The sequence below is a fragment of the Seriola lalandi genome, unplaced genomic scaffold, assembly GCF_002814215.2.
Source record: "Seriola lalandi dorsalis isolate HSWRI2012SDOR001 ecotype SW California unplaced genomic scaffold, Sedor1 jcf7180002054288, whole genome shotgun sequence".
In the NCBI taxonomy this organism is placed as follows: domain Eukaryota; kingdom Metazoa; phylum Chordata; class Actinopteri; order Carangiformes; family Carangidae; genus Seriola; species Seriola lalandi.
Window position 1 is genome coordinate 617,981 of NW_019524841.1, and position 17,851 is coordinate 635,831.

Genomic DNA, 17,851 nt, shown 5'->3' on the forward strand with positions numbered 1-17,851 from the left:
CACACACACACACACACACACAGACGCGCACACAAACACACACACACACACACACACACACACTTTTCCTTGGTTGGAGTCGGTGAGAGCTCTGCAGTGTTTTCTGTGTCCGTCTCTGCTCGCGCTGGTCCACACAGGCCTTATTTGGAATGTCAGAACTGATAGGAGTGGGAGTCAAACAAAGCTTCCCACTCATTTATTTTTTCTTCTTACTTTCTGGCTGCAGCAGTCCCTTTTCAAACCCAACTAGCCGAGGATTGTTTCAGAGGATGAGTGCAGATTAGTGTGACTGCTCGCCTGTCCTAATGCGTATGTGTGTAATTTAAGTGAAAGCTGAGAGAGATGACAGAACTCAACAAGTACACCATTTTCAACTAGTGGATTTTTCCGAGCTTTCTCCATTGAAGCGGTTTAAAACACTAAATGTGTTTCCCCTCTCTAAAAGCATGAGGCTTATCAAAACCTGGCTGAATGAAGCAGCATTAGCACAGCATTAACCACTCAGCCCAGGTTTCCCATGGGATATAAAATGGATCCTTGTTTCAGTGGGAAATCGCCACAGCAATGTTACTGAAGAGTACTTTGCAATCCTATCAGATATTGACTAATATTGTTTCCTGATTTGGAAATGCAGTCTCTACATTTGAAAGGGAGCATCAAGGAATTCACAATCCAAATGAATGATAAGACATAAACAGGTCTTAAGTATAAAATATGGTACAATTTAAAAGATTATCTCATCAGTAGTTACTGCAGATCCTCAATAATGCACACTATCAGGATGCCTTACATAAGCTAGTGAAGCTAAATGATGGCTTTCTTTGTAGTCGCCAGAGATATGACTGGAATGGCTCAGGACTGTTTTGCTCAACTCTGCACTGGCACTGTTGGCTTTCATCGTTCTGCAGCTGCATGCTGAAGAGCAGCCAGATGTTTGAGATGGTGAAATGAGCCTAGCAAGCAGGAAACGGCTCTGCATGCCATAGGAATCGTCTTTGAAAACAGGAAGGGAACTTGTTCCCTGCTTATGGGCCTTTTCCTGTGGCATGACCGGAGGCAGGCCTTGTGTTTGACAGTTGCTGGGAAAAGGTACTTGCGGTTGTATGGCAATGGCCTTTTAAGGGTACAAACATCCTTGGAAAGCCTTAGATGTGTTTAACAAGGGATTTGTTTTCAGTGGAGTGAAAATTATCGGCTCATCTATCTCGTGGCCACGTTTCTGTGTCTTAGTTTCACCTCTGCATTCATGACTTTTTGTGTAATGTGATAGTTAAACAAAAGAATCCATGGAACCTAGAGTTAGTGATATGTTAACCAATGTCATATAGCTCCAGGCTGCTTTAAGACCCAGGTGTCAGTGCTGCTATTATCCTGCTTTACCTTATCTAATGTACTAAATAACAAATCATTAAAGTGCATCCAGGATTGTTAAGTTGAGGATTTTTCTCTAATCTTTCCATGCTCACAGTGACCTCTGGTGTCTGCAAGGATTGCTCATTTCTTATTCCTGAGACTTTCCTGGTAAGAATCCTTTTAATGTCTTGATTTATGTTAACCCTCCCACACCCTCAAGCAGTTTCCCAGCCTGAAAATTGTTTCTTACCTCCTGCCTCTCACACTTAAGCAGGCAGTGCACATACACCAAGTGAAGGAAACATGTCATCATGGTAGATACATCATGTCCTGTCATTTTTGGTGTTCAGTTTGTAACACTTTAGATGTGGAGTGGAATGGCAATAGCTGATAGAGGGTGTTTCCACAGCTTAAGAGTGTTGGACCAATGAGAATGTGTTGCCACTAAACGAACCCCTCTGAGCTACAGCTTAGCCTATATGTTGTGGACAAGAAAAACCCTGTATGGTTATCTGTAACTAGCTCTGGGCTTGTTAAATGGTGGGATCTCCTCCTGCCCATAGCCTTTCTCTCTTTTACAATGACTAAGTGAGGACAAAGGTGGCAGTTGTCTCATAGGAAAAATGATGCTGTGGTGAGTGGCTGTTGCAGTTAAAATCTGTAAATGATTTTTCAGTGTGTTATGGGCAGCGAACTTGTAGTTTCCAGCTTTAAATCATTTATCAAAGGGATCCCTTTCGCTCTGGAAGCCACAGTGGTGCGTGCGGCACGGGATTTGATCCTGAGTCCGGGGAGCCCTCAGCCCTCCTCAGCAAATGTCTCTGTGGTTAAAGAATGACATGTAGATGAGAGGCGACAGCAGTGTCAGGAGCTCTGTGAGCCACATGGCCATGGGTGATGTGATGTGACAGCTTGTCACTGCGATGTTGGTGACCTGTGGTACGTCTGCAGTGGCGTGGCCTAGCTGGTGCTGCCGTGATGCCTTGACAGAGTCCCCCTCCACACACACCCCCACCCCCACCCCCCACCCCTCCCTCCTACCAAACACACACTCACACAGTTCCTAGCAACGCTTCACTGTTGTCCTGCTATCCTGGGAATCTGTGGTCCAGGAAAACCAGCTCTTGAACTCTTTGTACCTCACAGGGCAATATACTCAATATTATCTACAATAAGTCATTCAAACTACCTGGCCGGGGCAGGAATAATTAGTGTTGTAGATAATTAAAAGGGATGTAATACAGTTGTATTAAAAATGAGCTTGACCAATGACTCTAACTATCCAAGAGCAGTTTTATATACCTCGTCCACTCTCCCTCAATTAAGGTCTCTCATCATTGTAATGGGTGTGCAGTGACCGGTGATTGCAGAGATACCAGCATTGCTTGTTACTTTTTTTTTTTTAAGGGGCCCCACATATTTTCTTCTTGGGTCCATGCGTATTTTTGGAGCAGCTTCCTCCTGCCTCCTCTTGCCTTGGGCATATCATATTAAACTCATCTGTTTGATTCTGGAGAAAGGACATGCCAAAGCAAGGGCTGATTGGAATACTGGCTTTAATCTGTGCATTTGGGTAATGGAGAGCTGATATTTGAATGGGAAATGTCTCCGACAGGATTTTTTTTGTGCGCAGGCTGCCTTTTGTTAAAATAGCAAGTTTCTCTATGGAATGTTGGAGCTGAGCTACAGCAACTGTTAAAAAAATCTGCCTTCAGTAAACATAATGGATGATTTCTCTTCAAAGGAGCTCTTATCATCTCTTCCCATTTCCCAGAGGCTGCCACAAAGCTGCCTCTCTTTTTTTTTTTTCTTTTTTTTTTTTTTTCCTGCTGCTGCTGCTCATCCTTCTCTCCTGCCTGCTCTCTGGAGGGCAGCTTCAATCTAATACAACTGTGTCAGGAAGTGTGGGGATGCAAAGTGCTGATGAGCCGAAAGTAGCCCACCTCTGCAGTGTGCTGCTTCGTCCCAACACGCGCCAGCCTGATTAGGAAAGTACACTATGAACCTGTGCTCACATCCCTGTGCAGCCTTATGGCACATGCCCTATAGAAACAGATTAAATATGTTTCTTTTGTTGTTCCATTTTGAGACATAATGTTATAATTTACTACATGTAAAAAGGATTAAGCCTACTGATGTTATCATTTTGTAAGCCACCAAAACGTCTTGAATTTTTAATTTTTTTATAATGCTAAAAGAGACTAATTTTTCTTCTAAACCTTGCTTCAATAGATATGTATATATTTAGTGCTGGATTGTCATAAAAAACACAGCACATATGCTGTTGTGGCATATTTTTTAGATATAAATTCAGTTATAATTGATTGTTGCTGCCTCAGTTCAGCCCTCAAAGTAACATCATTTCCTTTATTCTTAAAAGCTATGCACATATTTTCTTTACATTGAATGTATATGAGGCTTAAAAACAAGTCTGTTTAAACTCAAACCAAACATGCAAAATTGTCAGCATTGTCAGTACTGTTGGGAGCAATATGCTTAGCCTGGAACATTGTGCACACCTTGCTGTGACCTTAACTATGCTAAATGAAAACAAGCTATGGCTCAGTAACGAAAATAAAATAACATAGAATAAAAATGAAAACAGTTTAGAGTGTAGACAAAGCAGAATTGGACCTGATTTGACTGAAACTATGAATTGTCTTGTGAATGTACATACTGTATTGCAGCAGTCTCAGCCCCAGCTTCCCTACCTTCCTTTAAATTATTAACATTTTCAAGTTATCCAGGATGTTCGATTCAGTTTCTCTGGATATAGTATCATGGCTTACTGCTTTAGACAGCTAGTGGAAACCCTATAATTAAACTGAGCCCTCCACACTTTGTCAGCATTCTGCAAGCAGATATCTGAGTTTTGTATGACAGCTGATCATTGGCACTGGTCTGAGGGCTCTTGTTTCTTATCTGGCAATAAACGTGCTGAAATCCCCTCTTGCAACAGTATGTAACCTGCAGAACCGCATAAATATTATGTCTCCCTAGGAACACAATAGTCGTATTTATTCCTTTATTTTGGGGCTGTTTTTTCCATGTCAAATGCCGAGAGGAAGGTTTCTAACTCTTGCAGGAGCGGATTGCAACATGTTTCAGGACTCTGGTGAATAGATTAAAGGCTGGCGAGCTCAAGCTTTTGTTGAGCCGCGCTTTCATACTCAAACACATGCACAGGCACAAAACCTTCGAACACTTTCAAACCTATACCCTTGAAGCACGCATGGCTCTGAGGGCTGTGCCACTGGTCTGACAGATGGTAGCAGGAGGCCTGGTGTTTCGCCCCTGTTATGGCTCACCCGGAGCCCCATCCACAGTGCTCAGCATCACCACACTGCTCACCATGACACACAAGCTACCAGCCTCCCAGCTCCCAGGAATAGATAGCCCCTGTTGACGGGGCCAAGGTCAGGTTCCTCACTGCCACAGTCAAAGGGCATCAGTAAGCAGCATTGAAAATAATTAATAATTTTCAGACTAATTTTTGTCCACTAGTTGGTCAAGTGAAGTACAGTTACACCTTGTTAAAATCCTTGAAACATTGTGAGTATTGTGTCCTTTTTGTTTATTGTAGCTGTAAGAACTTCTGGTAAAAACAAATTATTTTGTCAGCCTTGGTTTTGTATTAGTAAAATCCCTAAACGATCACTCTGCTCACTACTAACATAGACGTTGGCGGTGCGTGAATTAAATTTTCCACTTACGCTTTCATCTCTAAGATGATCGGTATATAATACATATGTTTGAGCCTCTCATGCTGCAGGAGTCACTTTCAAAGTGATTCAGAGCTTCTAAGCTCATTAAATGTTAATCAAAAAATCTATTTTCAGATCACTTGGAGATCTGTCATGAGGATTTCAGGCCAGCTAGGAGGCCACTACTTCTGAGTGCTGAGTGAACAGGATGATACTTTATTTGTTGGAAATGTAAAGAAAAAAAAGCGCTTGGATATTTGTTTTTTTATGCAAATGAAGATAATATGAGGATGCACGTGTGATCTGACCTTGACAAAATCTCAACTGCAAAATGTCTTGAGAAGCTTCTGCTTTCAGTTATGAACTAAGAACTACTCTTGAACATAGTCCATTTTTAAATGGCACAGAGGCAGTAGTGAGGCAACCCTGTCTGACAGTGGCTTTTTGCAACACATCCACAGTCCTTTCCATTATTCATGATGTGTTTTCTCAGACAGTGCCTTGAACCATGAGGAGTACTCCTGTCTGTCTTCTCCAGAAAGAGCCCTCTGAATCGAGAGAGAAAGTGGGCATGAGCTGCACACACTAGAAGGCCTGTTTTAATCTGTTTTTTGGACAAAAACGGATGTCCAAGGGTATCTGTAGAGGCTCAACGTTTAATAGGTTGGATCTCAGTGAAGATGGCAAAAGGGGGGTGGTAAATGAAACATACTGTAGATGAACTTATGGACGATTTCCAAGTTAAAACCGTATGTCTCTGTGATTTTCTGTATTAACTTGGCATCATCCAACCAGGCAGTCATTACATCAGCGGAAAAGATTTCTTCCTCTGTAGTTTCTGTTCAACTGACTTAAGTTTCAGATGGCAGGGTGTCTGTAAGTGTACCATCAACCAGTGTTTTGGAAGTGTATTTTGCCTACAGCTGCAATACTACACAGTAACAACATATTGTTGGCCAAAATTTACTTTGACATTAGTCTCAGGTACCCAAGCTCTCCTTTTGTCTGTGGGTTTTTCTTCTACTGTCACACTGGTCGTTATCACAGAGCTCATGCAAGTTTCAAATGTCTGCTAGTTGATTTACCTACTGTGCTAAAATAAACCGAATGGAAATGAATCTGTCTATTTGCAGTCATGCTTTGGAAAACGGTCTGCACTAGTTGTTAAGTATAACAGCTTGTACTTTCTAAGCTAAATGCAAACCCACTAGTATAATCATCTGGACATAATAGATAATTTCAGTATCCCTCTCCTTCTTAGCACAACACCATTGACATAATCATCATCATCCATTCGCTTATTAGCTAGAATATAGCAGGCTTGGTGAGTCACGGAGATATTTGTGCCTTGATTAACATGTGAGGATATAGCTCTGAACAATTGTTAAGCGCATTAGCACAAGTAATACAGACATGAACAGAGTAGAAATGTAGTGAACTACAGGATTCACTCCAAACCCTCAGGCTATGAATCATCTTAATGCAATGTGTGCCAGCAGGTGGAAATGACTCAAATTTGTTCCCACAGTGAAATATGCAACACACTGATACTCCTCTCCTGTGATCAGGTTGGTGTATAATCAGAGCCATTTTGTTTCCATGCAGGCACCACATTAAGAGATGGTCAGATAATCAGTCATTTTTATGTGTATACAACACTGTGCCTGAGACTGCCACTGCATAGACAATTTCTCTCTCAGTGAGTTGACTGAAAAGCTCACATGAAGAAAGAAACTGCATTATTTTATTGACTTGACAATGACAGCTATACCTGAAAATATAAATAATCCAGGTTTTGCTGTGTTAACATGAGCTTTTTGGTTAGGGTTTTTAATGCTTCAGTTTTATGGGGTGATACTGAGTGGTTAGAGTTGTGAGTCATGGCTATGTGCTTAGTACCTTAAATGAAGACATGGGGATAGGACAAAAGGAAGTCGGATATCTGCACCAGCATGTTAAGCAGAATCTAAGCCACAAAGGAGAAACTCTGCTATCTAACGAAGCACAATGGACGAAAATATAATGTATGCAAATGAGGGAAACAGACAAAGGCCCTATTCTTCTCTCTGAGGTCTGTCGACTGTATCAGATTCCTAACTATCTTCTCAGCCTATCCACTGCGCTCAAACTACATAATATAAAAACAATTTTCTAAGTGATGCAGCAGCGTTTCCTTCATTTCGGTATTGCACTGCAAGTGGTTAAATGAAATTATATATTTTAAGCTGTCTTATCCGAATGTATCTGCATGTTTCTTTTTTCAAACTGATGTGACAGGGTGCCTTAAACAAGAATAAAGGATTTGAGATCATCACTGTTGTAAAATCAAAACTTGTTCTACTGAATGAAAACACTGTCTATTAATAAAGGTAATCTTCCTAAATTCACAAGTTGGTGCAGAATCTATAGGCCTTGGAGCAAATTGTGAAATTTCATTAATTTACATGGTGATACTTTGAGCTGGATGTAGGATTGAATGCATCCAGACCAGAACTATCGCCAAGATTTAAATTGGCTCACAAGACAGCTTTGTAATAATTAACATCTTATGAGACTGTCTAAACCCAGTAAACAATAAATTAATGAACTGAAGGTGAGGTGAAGGCTTTTTCTCTGTTTCATAATTGATTCTAAAATTCAGTTCTGTTGTCTTTTGCAGCTTCAAGGATCTTTGCGAAGGAAGATCGAGGGACATGCACCAGGACACATACCAAAGCAGAATGGGCTCTCCTGTGGTTTCTCTGGATCAGACTTTAAGAGGGTCCGTGTGGATACTGGTGGTCTGGGACATGGGCCTTGCAACCATAACCTCACCCAGTCTCACTCTCTTCAAGGGTCCTCAAGCATGGGCATGCAGCGGAAGAATTACATGATGCCCCATGGAGTGGGGTCAGACATATTCAACATGACCCTGAAAGAAATGAAAAAAGAGCCCATGGAGGTCCAGTCTTGTGGCCAGCATAACACAGAGATGATTTTTGACTTTAAAGATGAAGGTGGGGGTCAGATTGACCCAGATCTCCAGGATCTGTTTGATGAGCTGACAAAGACAGTGCCCCCACTGAATGACCTGGAGTTTGAGAAGATACTGAAGCAGGATGATACATTCGGTTTGGATCTAGGTCGGCCAAACTCAGCAGGCGCAGCTGCGAGTCTGTGTTCCCCGATGGAGAAGCCGATCAAGACGGAGCACTCCCCAGATTTTGGCCAGGTTCACGGTGGCTCGCCACAGCTTCGGCCAGCCTCAGCAGGGCCCTCTTTCACATTGACCAGCACCTCTTCTACCACCACGTCACAGAAAGCTAACACTCAGGCAGGACACCCCAGAGCTATGCCCTGCTGGCCAGAAATATCTCACGCAGAGCAGCTGAAGCAGATGGCAGCAAACCAGCAGCAGCCGAGCTCTCTGCTCCATCACCACCACCAACCACCACCTGTGGGATTGACCAGCTGGGCTCCCGCTATGAGCACCCACTCCTCCACCAGCACCTTCCCCCAGGACAAGGTCTCCAGTTCAGCCCCGCTTAGCCAGCAGAGGATCAGCGCCCAGAGTAAAGGGATCAACAACTGCCTCTTCAAGTCAAACGGCCACAGTGGCTCCCATCATTTGGACATGAAGGTTCTCAGCACCAAGCCCACGTTGCACTTCAGCCCCAAAGCGCCCCATTCTGCCAGTCAGCCGATGCCTATCATGGCAAGCTCAGTGAACAAGAGTTCAGCCCAGCAGCAACAGTCCCCTTCGACGGGCCAGAATCAGCCGCATTCAGCTCTCCATTTCCAGAACCAACAGATCTCCACGTCAGGAGCGCTTTGTCTGCAACCCAAGTCTGTTCCTGCTGGCCTGCCGTTCAAGCTGTCACAACAGCGACAGGTAAGGGCTCTGCTCAAAATCTTTTCACACGTTATGAGGTGAAAACCTTGACTCTCCAAACCTTTTACAAATTAAAACAAAATGACCTTGTGCTTAGTTTGATGACTGAGCAATTTTGATCACGGTCTGTTTTTCTTTTACATGCAACTATAGAGGAGTGTGGAATCAAAGTTCACTGTAAGCATTAAAATCACCTTACAACACCAAAAAACCAACTAGGGTCTTCATGAGATAATTATATTTTTGTATGTATAGGCTAATTATGTATAAATACATATATACTGTATATACACACACACATACATACATTCACACAAAAACATGTGCTTGTACTATCATATGTAATAACATACACACAACACACTTAACGCCATGAAATTATGAAGTATGTGTTTTAATTAATGGCAATAACAATGACTTAAATGTAAATATGCATAATTACAACCAGTGTATGAAACCGAGGGCACATTTTCTGTTAGTTTATCCAAATATTTTTTTTTGTTTTTTTTATTTTGTAGCAGATGGTGAATAATTGGCTTGTGTCTTTTATAGCACTGTATATAGGAAATAGATAATGGCATAAGTTGTCATTTCCTCTGCTGAAAGTAAAGTAACATGATACACAGCACAGTCAAACTCACTCACTTTAGTCTTCCTCATCAGTCAGTTTCCTCACTTTGCTTGCAGCAGCCAACCTGCTGTCTGAAACAGCAACAATGCATCGCTGTTTGTTTTGGGACTTTCTTGTCATTGTTCTAGCTGCTGTCTGTGTCTTTGCTGTTGAATATGTATTTCCCCTGAAAGTGTTTTGACGATGACACAGATTGCCAGAGCATGGTAGATTAACATGCAGGACTTCTAATTTCTCTGCTTGTCATGGTGGCTCCCCGTCAGGGCACAGATATGCACAGCGGGATTTGCTAATTGGAGGTTGTTAGCTACAAGGGACAAGTGGTGGAAAATGACAGTAATCTGCTTAGCCTGGTGCCGGAGGTTGAATCACTGATTTGTTATGATTGGGGAGATTTAGACCGTCCCCTCTTTCATTTTTGCACTAACAGTATCTGTAGCTGTCTTTGTGTGAAATGATAATGCAAGCCGCACAAGAGAGCACTCGTAACCTCTACAGATCAAGGGAAGTGCTTGAGTGACTGGGAAAGGGTGGGAGGAGGGAGAGAGAGGGAGGGAATTGTACAGACATGGAAGTAAACAAGATAGGATGACAAACACATCATCGGGCATGGGTGTAACAGAACCAGTTTTACCACTATGCCAGAGAGCCATTTACACTCTAAACAGAACATGTGGTTGTGCACATTCATTTTTAAACACCTTTTGAAGTCGCAATAAAATACTGTCATGATCACCAGCTCTCTATTAATGTGTGAGGCAGAAATAGATTTTAAAAATCTTTAAAATTGGTGAATGATCTGAAATCAGGAACAAACATTTCTCAGGGCTCCAAATGACCACATTTCACACCATCTCAAATATTTTTTATATAAACATTTACATTTTTTTTTAAGCTAGCTTTTAAGTAAAATTACTGGTCATGTCAGAATTTGCATTAGTATTAGTGTTACTATTAGCATTAGTGATAATGAATGATAATAATAATTCTGTGGGTCTAAACATAATGTAGCACATTAAAAACTATAAAATTATAAGCAGTAAAAATGTGGTACATAATTAAAAATAATAGTATTGAAAGGGCAAGGGAAGAGACTTTGAGAGGCCGAATATCAAATAATGAAAAAGCCTTCAATGGATTTTGATAAATTATTAAAAAAGCAAACTTTTCCAAAGCCCAGATCTCCTGAAAGTAAAAGCTCAGTCACCTCTAGTCTTTAAAATGCTGAGGACATGAAGCTGTGTTCAAGTTCAGAAGGGGATTTGGTGAGATAACTTTCCCAAGGACATTGTGCTTTAACGTGCTGTAAGTTTGAGCAAATAAAATATGCAAGCATGAAGCTCGGGTTATGATAGTGTAGGAATTACAGGGAAGAAATAAAAGCCACCTTACAGTTTTAGAACAAGTGCTTAAAAAGGCTGATAATGGTGTTTGCCTTTTGTAGTCAGCATGGACAGGGTTAAAAGTCTAACTAATGAGGAAGGGACAGCTCACAGAGAGGAGGAAAAAGAGTGGAGTCTCTTCCCACAGTGACTTGAATTAGTAATGCCAGAAAAATAAAGGTCCTGAAAGAGTTCCCTGATCCCCTGTGTAACACCAGCGACTAGCAGCGGGCTTCCTCCCACTGAGTGAAGCTGAAGACCTTTTTAAAACAGCCAGAGATGCGAGCTTTGGTGCTTGTTTGAAGCTTCATGAAGTTTAATAATCAGTTGCAGAGTCAAACGTGTCAAAATTCAAATGCACCGCTCTGTAATTCTCTAAGTGCGAGGTCACACACACACAAAAAAAAGTAGAATTACATTCTCGTGCAGCGTACTGTACACTAGAGGACACTAATGCATTATGGAGCCTGAGTTACTGTGGTTGGTGGGCAGTGCTACTTCAAGGACATGGTTTTGTGCTGCTGGTCACATCAGTAGTGTAGCCTGCCTATGTTGTGCATTTAAGCTAAAAAGCGAAAAAAAAAATCAGAAAAATAAAGACATGTTTTTTATGATGTCTGAAATAAAATTGATTCCTAATTTCTGCTGAATTTTCAGCAGAAAGCATAAAAAATCTGTATGGAATTTTCTGGAAACTAAATGCCATAGACGGCAATCCATGCAGGTCCAGAGTGGGCAACTTCAAGGAAATACAGAGGTTGTTTTTTTTAGCTATTCACACATCTTTTAAGTTAATGTAGAAAACAATTAATTTTTAAATTTTTTTTAATTTAGTTCTATAATTTTAAGCATCTAATGACTCTGATGAAGCAGAGTAAAAAAAACAAAAACAGTTTAACTTTTTGTATACTTGACTTTCAGTCTCCATGTAGTGAATTTGCATATTTTTTAATTATATCTAAACATTTATATTTACATTTGGCAAGAGTGACTCAGCCTAAGACGACACCTTTAGAACAAGTGAAGACAGGGATTTAGCAGTAATTTCATCACCTCAGTGATTAGCTTCAGCTAATATAGATTTTAATTTAAACACTACACAAGAGCTTATACTTCTGAAGAATAAAGTAGACTTTGTTCTAAAAAAATCAGAAACCCAAATTATAACTGCAAATAAAGATAAAGGTTTTCCTGCAGTATATAATGACTCCTCAACTTTTGTTGATGCTCTTGTGGCACCACATCCCTCAGTTAGGAGAAGAACTGGGCCACGGGGGTTGAGCCTACCAGGTCACTCCGGCAGTGCTGTGAAGGGAGTACTTGTTTCCTGGGAAAGGGAGCTGCGGCCAAGTCCAGATGCCGAGGCGCTCCCCAGGGACAGCGTCCCGAGTCCAGACTGGAGGAAGTGCAGTGTGAGAGCCGGCAAGGCTGGGCCTGGATCACTGTCAGCTGCCTGCACTGCCGCAGGATGGGAGACTAAATCACTCTGCTCCTTCTCTGAGGCCCGAGCCACATGTGGTATTCATTTACAACAAGCTTGTGAAGAATGAGAGGGGGAAAAAACATGGAAAACAGCTTTATGACACATCAGGGTGACAGAGAGGATTACTCAGTTGTACATGCTAAAACACCCCTCAATGGGTTTGTCTTACAATAAAGATGGAACGAGCCCACTCCAGGGTACCTCTGTGGGGAAAATATCTGTGATGGCCACAGTTTCTCACAGTCTTGCTAACTGGATACAGTGAATCAAAGCCAGTGACTCTGCTTTCTAGAGTAACAGAAACCGCTGTTTTGATGTTTTAGTCCCTATGTAACCTCATTGCCATGCTTGGTTTGCTGTGTGGGTTGAACTCAGGCAGAGAAGGCGAATATTAGCTCATGTGAAATGGCTTGTGACTCCTGATGAGTTTCAACTTCCCTCATTCTCTAATCCGGTCTCGTTAGTTCTCCATATTTCAGCCCCATTCATTATCATTCTCTCACACACACACACACACACACACACACACATATATATGCGCACACACACTAACTTCCCTCTCTTTTCTTTCTGTTTTTCTTTTGGGACCACAAAGTCACCACCCTGTAGAGATTCGTCCTCTGTGAAAAATCTGTCCTCTAAGTAATAGCTTCTGCTAAATGCACTGTTGGATTTAATCCATTTCACCCTGGGAAATATTTTAAGTCAACACAATGACTGACACTGTATACACAGCGCGTGTTGACTTGGATTTGGTGCACATTAACCTCTTTCATGACAAATGCTTGCACTTTGTAGAAGCTCGGGCATAGTGAGAGTGTCCTTGTGTCCACAAGTAAGACAGGTTTTACTTGGAGTGCTTAGATGGCCCGGACAGCTGCCTAAAAAAGCCAAAAAGATATGAATTACAAGGACGTATAACATCTCAAGCACCTATGATGGTGAAAGCTTGTTCGCAAAAGCATACATTCAGGACAAGATTTCAAATAAAAAGCTAGTTTGGATGTCTCAATTTCATTTGAGTGCTGCCGACTACAACGTTTTAATCAGAATGATAGTGTCAGGAGCCAAATGGGTTTCTAGAGGATGGAATGCCGCCTTGCCAAACACAACACAGTGATCAGTAAAGGAGAGCTTATTAAATGGAGGTAGTCATGGTGCTGGCGCTTAACTCCCCATCGGCACACATTTCCTGCTGTCTCAGGGATTCTTTCCACTCTCTTTAGACACAATTATCAAGGGAGAAGCAGGCCTTGAGGAGGGCTCGACTCCCCCCTCCAAAAAAAAAAATCCTCTCTCCAAGTCTTCCTTTTTCATCTGCAGAGGGAGTAGCCTTGACCACATTCTGGAGGTTGAATAGCATCTTTGACACAGATCTATGCCTTGTAGAATTTTGCCCTCTAGTGGTCAACTGTTATTATTGCACTGTTTTGGTTCTGTGTTTTCCGACAACAGCTTTCACAGCACTTAGCTCCCATCTCCAGGCACTTAGCAGACAAGAGGTAAAAAGACTTATTTAAAAATTAAAAAGTACCACCACCGACACTAATGTAAAACCATCATGTGTGTCTTCTTCTCAGGGTGTTCCCCCTGGTCCAAGGCTGCCCACTAATGGAAGCTTAGGAGTCATGTCAGGCCAGTCGCAGCCACGGCCCCCAGCACCCAACAGCCAGCAGAAAGGCCCAGCCAAAACTCAGTCCATGCAGAGACAGCTTAACCAACAGCAGCACACCATCAACAATTCAGTAAGCTACAATTACATTTTACTGTTTTCACTTTGTGAGAGTTTGTTACAAATGATTAATCACATAATTAGTACTCACAACTTTGCCTTTCCTTTGAAGGACAAAGACAATGCACATGATCAGTTCAGTCGTCATCTCACGAGACCGCCACCTGATTATAAGCAGTCAAGAAGTATGGTGGGACTTCAGCAAGGAAACATTTTCACAGGTACTGTACATTTGTGATAAGACAGAAATGATTTAAATGCTTACAAGTGAACCATAATTATAATCATATTCCCTTGGTATCTCTTTAGGTCAGAACTCCTCTCAGTCTTCCAGCAATGGCCCAGAGAATGACCTACAGTCCATGTCTTGTCACCTCCCAAGTGGGTCTGGTTCAAAGATAAGTCCGTCACCATCAGACCGCCGGTTTGGTATTGGGGCGGACTGTCATCCGAGTCCTTGTATCACCCAGTTCCAGCAGCATAACACTCAGAATAGAATTGGACTAAATCAAAATAAACCTAAATTCCTGGGACCAAACACACAAGGAGGTTCCTTTGGGATGAACAATGTAGCAGGTGTACAACATCCGAGAACGACAGCTGACCTGCATTCCTCAGGGGTGCCAGGACAGGGTCTCGGAGGCTTGATGACAAATGTCAACATGGGCTGGGGCGCAGCCAACAAGCAAGTGACAACTGGACTTGGTGTTAGGCGGCTACCAAACCCACTGCAGTCACAGGGTGCGCAGCTGGACATGCCAAACCACCCGTACCAACAGAGGCACATCGGCCCACCAAACCAGGTAGCACCAGACATCGGGATGCTCCCTCTTAACCCATCGATAAGGGACACAGGCCCAAGACCAAGCCAGCCAATGATGGGCTCTCCATCAGCAGTGGGAAACCTTAACCAGGCCTCTCCTGAACAGAGGGTACCAGCGGGCAGCTTTGCTGAGCCCAGTCCCAGTTCTAGCAGCTACCAGAATAACAGAGCCAACCGCCTGACCTTTGACTTCCTGCCCGAGGGAGACAACACAGTTCCCGGGATCAACACAGACTCAGACTTTATAGACTCTCTGCTCAAGTCTGGCTCTGGGAATGATGACTGGATGAAAGACATAAATTTGGACGAGATTCTGGGCAGTCACTCATGAATTTGGGTCACAGATGGCTAAAAACCGACCCAAAACTCAAATTATAAAGGTTATGTATGTAGGTGGAAGGGATAACATTTGTAAATAATGATAAAATGGAATTTTATAAACTCATAATGTTTGTTATCCAAGTATACTGTATTGATTTATATTGTATTTACTGTGAAAGGAATTTGTGTTCTGTCCTTAGTACTCAGCATATTTTGTTCCTGGTATATTGTCCAAGAAACTGCTTTTCGTTGCAGTCACTGTTATTGTGGTCTGTCTCATTCAAACTGTAGTGCTGTCCTATAGGATAAAATACCAAATTCACACTGTGAAAAGAAAACATTGCTGTGTTGCTTTCAAGTTCATCTTGGCAATCCAAGTTAAGTTCCTAAATCCTCCATCTACTATTTAGCATGATATGGTATTTACCTTCAGAAGTTTTGCTACCATGCACACAGAGAATCTTGCCACAACAAATGTTTTCTTACTTATTGTTTAAGCTTTTTGATCTGTGGTAGTTTTTGATGAAATATAAATAATGTAACCATTATTTTTTTTCATGTGATATTTAATAATTATTGGGATAGTAATGAAACATTATAATACATGCAATTAATAAAATTGATTTGAATAGAAAGTCTTGCTTTTGTTTTTTTGTTTTTTTTTCTTACATACTTTGGTTTGAAATGTAAAGCAAAGACAGAAATAATCCTCTGTGGTTTATATTGTTTTACTATAATCCAGTTATTGTAGTATGATATAATTTTTCTATTCCAAACATATAGGTGATGCTTCCTTACAGTAAGACCCCTCATCTTATGATAGTGAAGTTAAACTTGAACTTAAAAAAAATGAAGAATATACTAAAAGATGTTATTTGAATGCTCATAGCTTATATGTATATACACTTATACATGACCACAGGCCCGGGATTCGAAGGCAGAACCTTCTCACTGTGAGAAAACAGTTCTAACCAGTGCACCATCATGCCACTCCATAAAAAAGTCATAGTATAGTAAGGCATAAAAAGTTTTAGTATAGTAAGTCATGAAAATCCCATAGTATAATAAGGCATAAAAACAAAAAACGTCATAGTATAGTATTGCAAAAAAATGTAATACTATAGTAAGTGATGAAAACGTCATAGTATAGTAAGGCAAAAAATTTTAAAAAATATCATAGTATAGTAAGGCATGAAAACGTAATAATATAGTAAGACAAATAAAACATAAAAAAACTTCATACAATAGTAAAGCATAATAACGTCATGTATAGTAAGGCAAACGATGTCAAAAAACATAGTATAGTAAGGCAAAAATGTCATAGTATTATAAAGCATAAAAATGTAAAAAATAAATAGTATAGTAAGGCAAAAAAGACGTCATAGTATAGTAACGCATAAAAATGTAAAAAAAAAGTCATAGTATATTAAGGCTTAAAAAAGTAAAAAAAAACATAGCATTGTAAGGCAAAAATTGTCAAAAAAAGTCATAGTATAGTAAGGCATAAAAACATCATGGTATAGTAAGGCAAACTGTGACATTTTTTGGCCTTCCTATACTATGACGATTTATGACACCATTTGCCTTACTATACCATGACGTTTTTTTTGCCTTACTGCACTATGATGTTTTTTGCAATTTTTTTCCTTACTATACCATGATGTTTTTTGATGTTGAAAAAACATCATAGTATAGTAAGGCAAAAAATGTCAAAAAAACAAGTAGTACAGTAAGGCAAAAAATGGAAAAAAATCAAAGTCCAGTAATGTCATAGTACATATAGGGTTTCTGAAGGGTAACCATGCAAACTTTGCACAGAAAATGACCCAACCAGAATTTGAACCCACAACCTTGATGAGAGGTAACACTACTAACCACCCTACTACTCTGACAAGTTAATGTTTGCTGCTATGATATACACATTAAAGACATCATAGCATAATCATATATAAAACGTGATAGTATAGTAAGGCAAAAAATATTAAAAAACGTCATAGTATAGTAAGGTGTAAAAACGTCAAAGTTTAGTAAGATATAAAAACCTCAAAAAACGTCATAGTATAGTAAGGCATAAAAACGTCATGGTATAGTAAGACAAATGGTGTCAAAAAGGATTATAGTATAGTAAGGCAAAAAAACATCATAGTAAAGTAAGGCAAATTATTTGAAAAAACGTTGTAGTATAGTAAGGCATAAAAACATGTTATAGTAAGGCAGAAATTTTCAATAAACATCAGAGTATAGTAATGCAGTAAGGCATGAAAACATCATAGTAAGGCTTAAAAACCTCAAAAAACGTCATAGTATAGTAAGGCATAAAAACCTCAAAAAACATCATAGTATAGTAAGTCAAATAATGACAAAAAACGTCATAGTATAGTAAGACATAGAAACCTAAAAAAAACGTCATATTATAATAAGGAAAATAATGTCAAAAAACGTCATAGTATAGTAAGGCATAAAAACCTCAAAAAAGGTCATAGTATAGTAAGTCAAACAGTGTCAAAAAACATCATAGTAAAGTAAGGCATTAAAACCTCAAAAAGCGTCA

The 17,851-nt window shown here is 40.5% G+C and overlaps 1 protein-coding gene across 1 annotated transcript in view; it reads left to right on the forward strand.

Moving 5' to 3' along the window:
- The window catches only part of maml2 (mastermind like transcriptional coactivator 2), a 34,057-nt gene extending 18,122 nt beyond the window's left edge, over positions 1 to 15,935 (forward strand). The window contains exons 2-5 of the mRNA XM_023405884.2: positions 7,717 to 8,928; positions 14,005 to 14,169; positions 14,269 to 14,377; positions 14,466 to 15,935. Coding sequence (XP_023261652.1) covers positions 7,717 to 8,928; positions 14,005 to 14,169; positions 14,269 to 14,377; positions 14,466 to 15,310 — 2,331 coding nt within the window. The 3' untranslated portion in view covers positions 15,311 to 15,935. The remainder of the gene's footprint in view (positions 1 to 7,716; positions 8,929 to 14,004; positions 14,170 to 14,268; positions 14,378 to 14,465) is intronic.
- Positions 15,936 to 17,851: the final 1,916 nt, after the last annotated feature.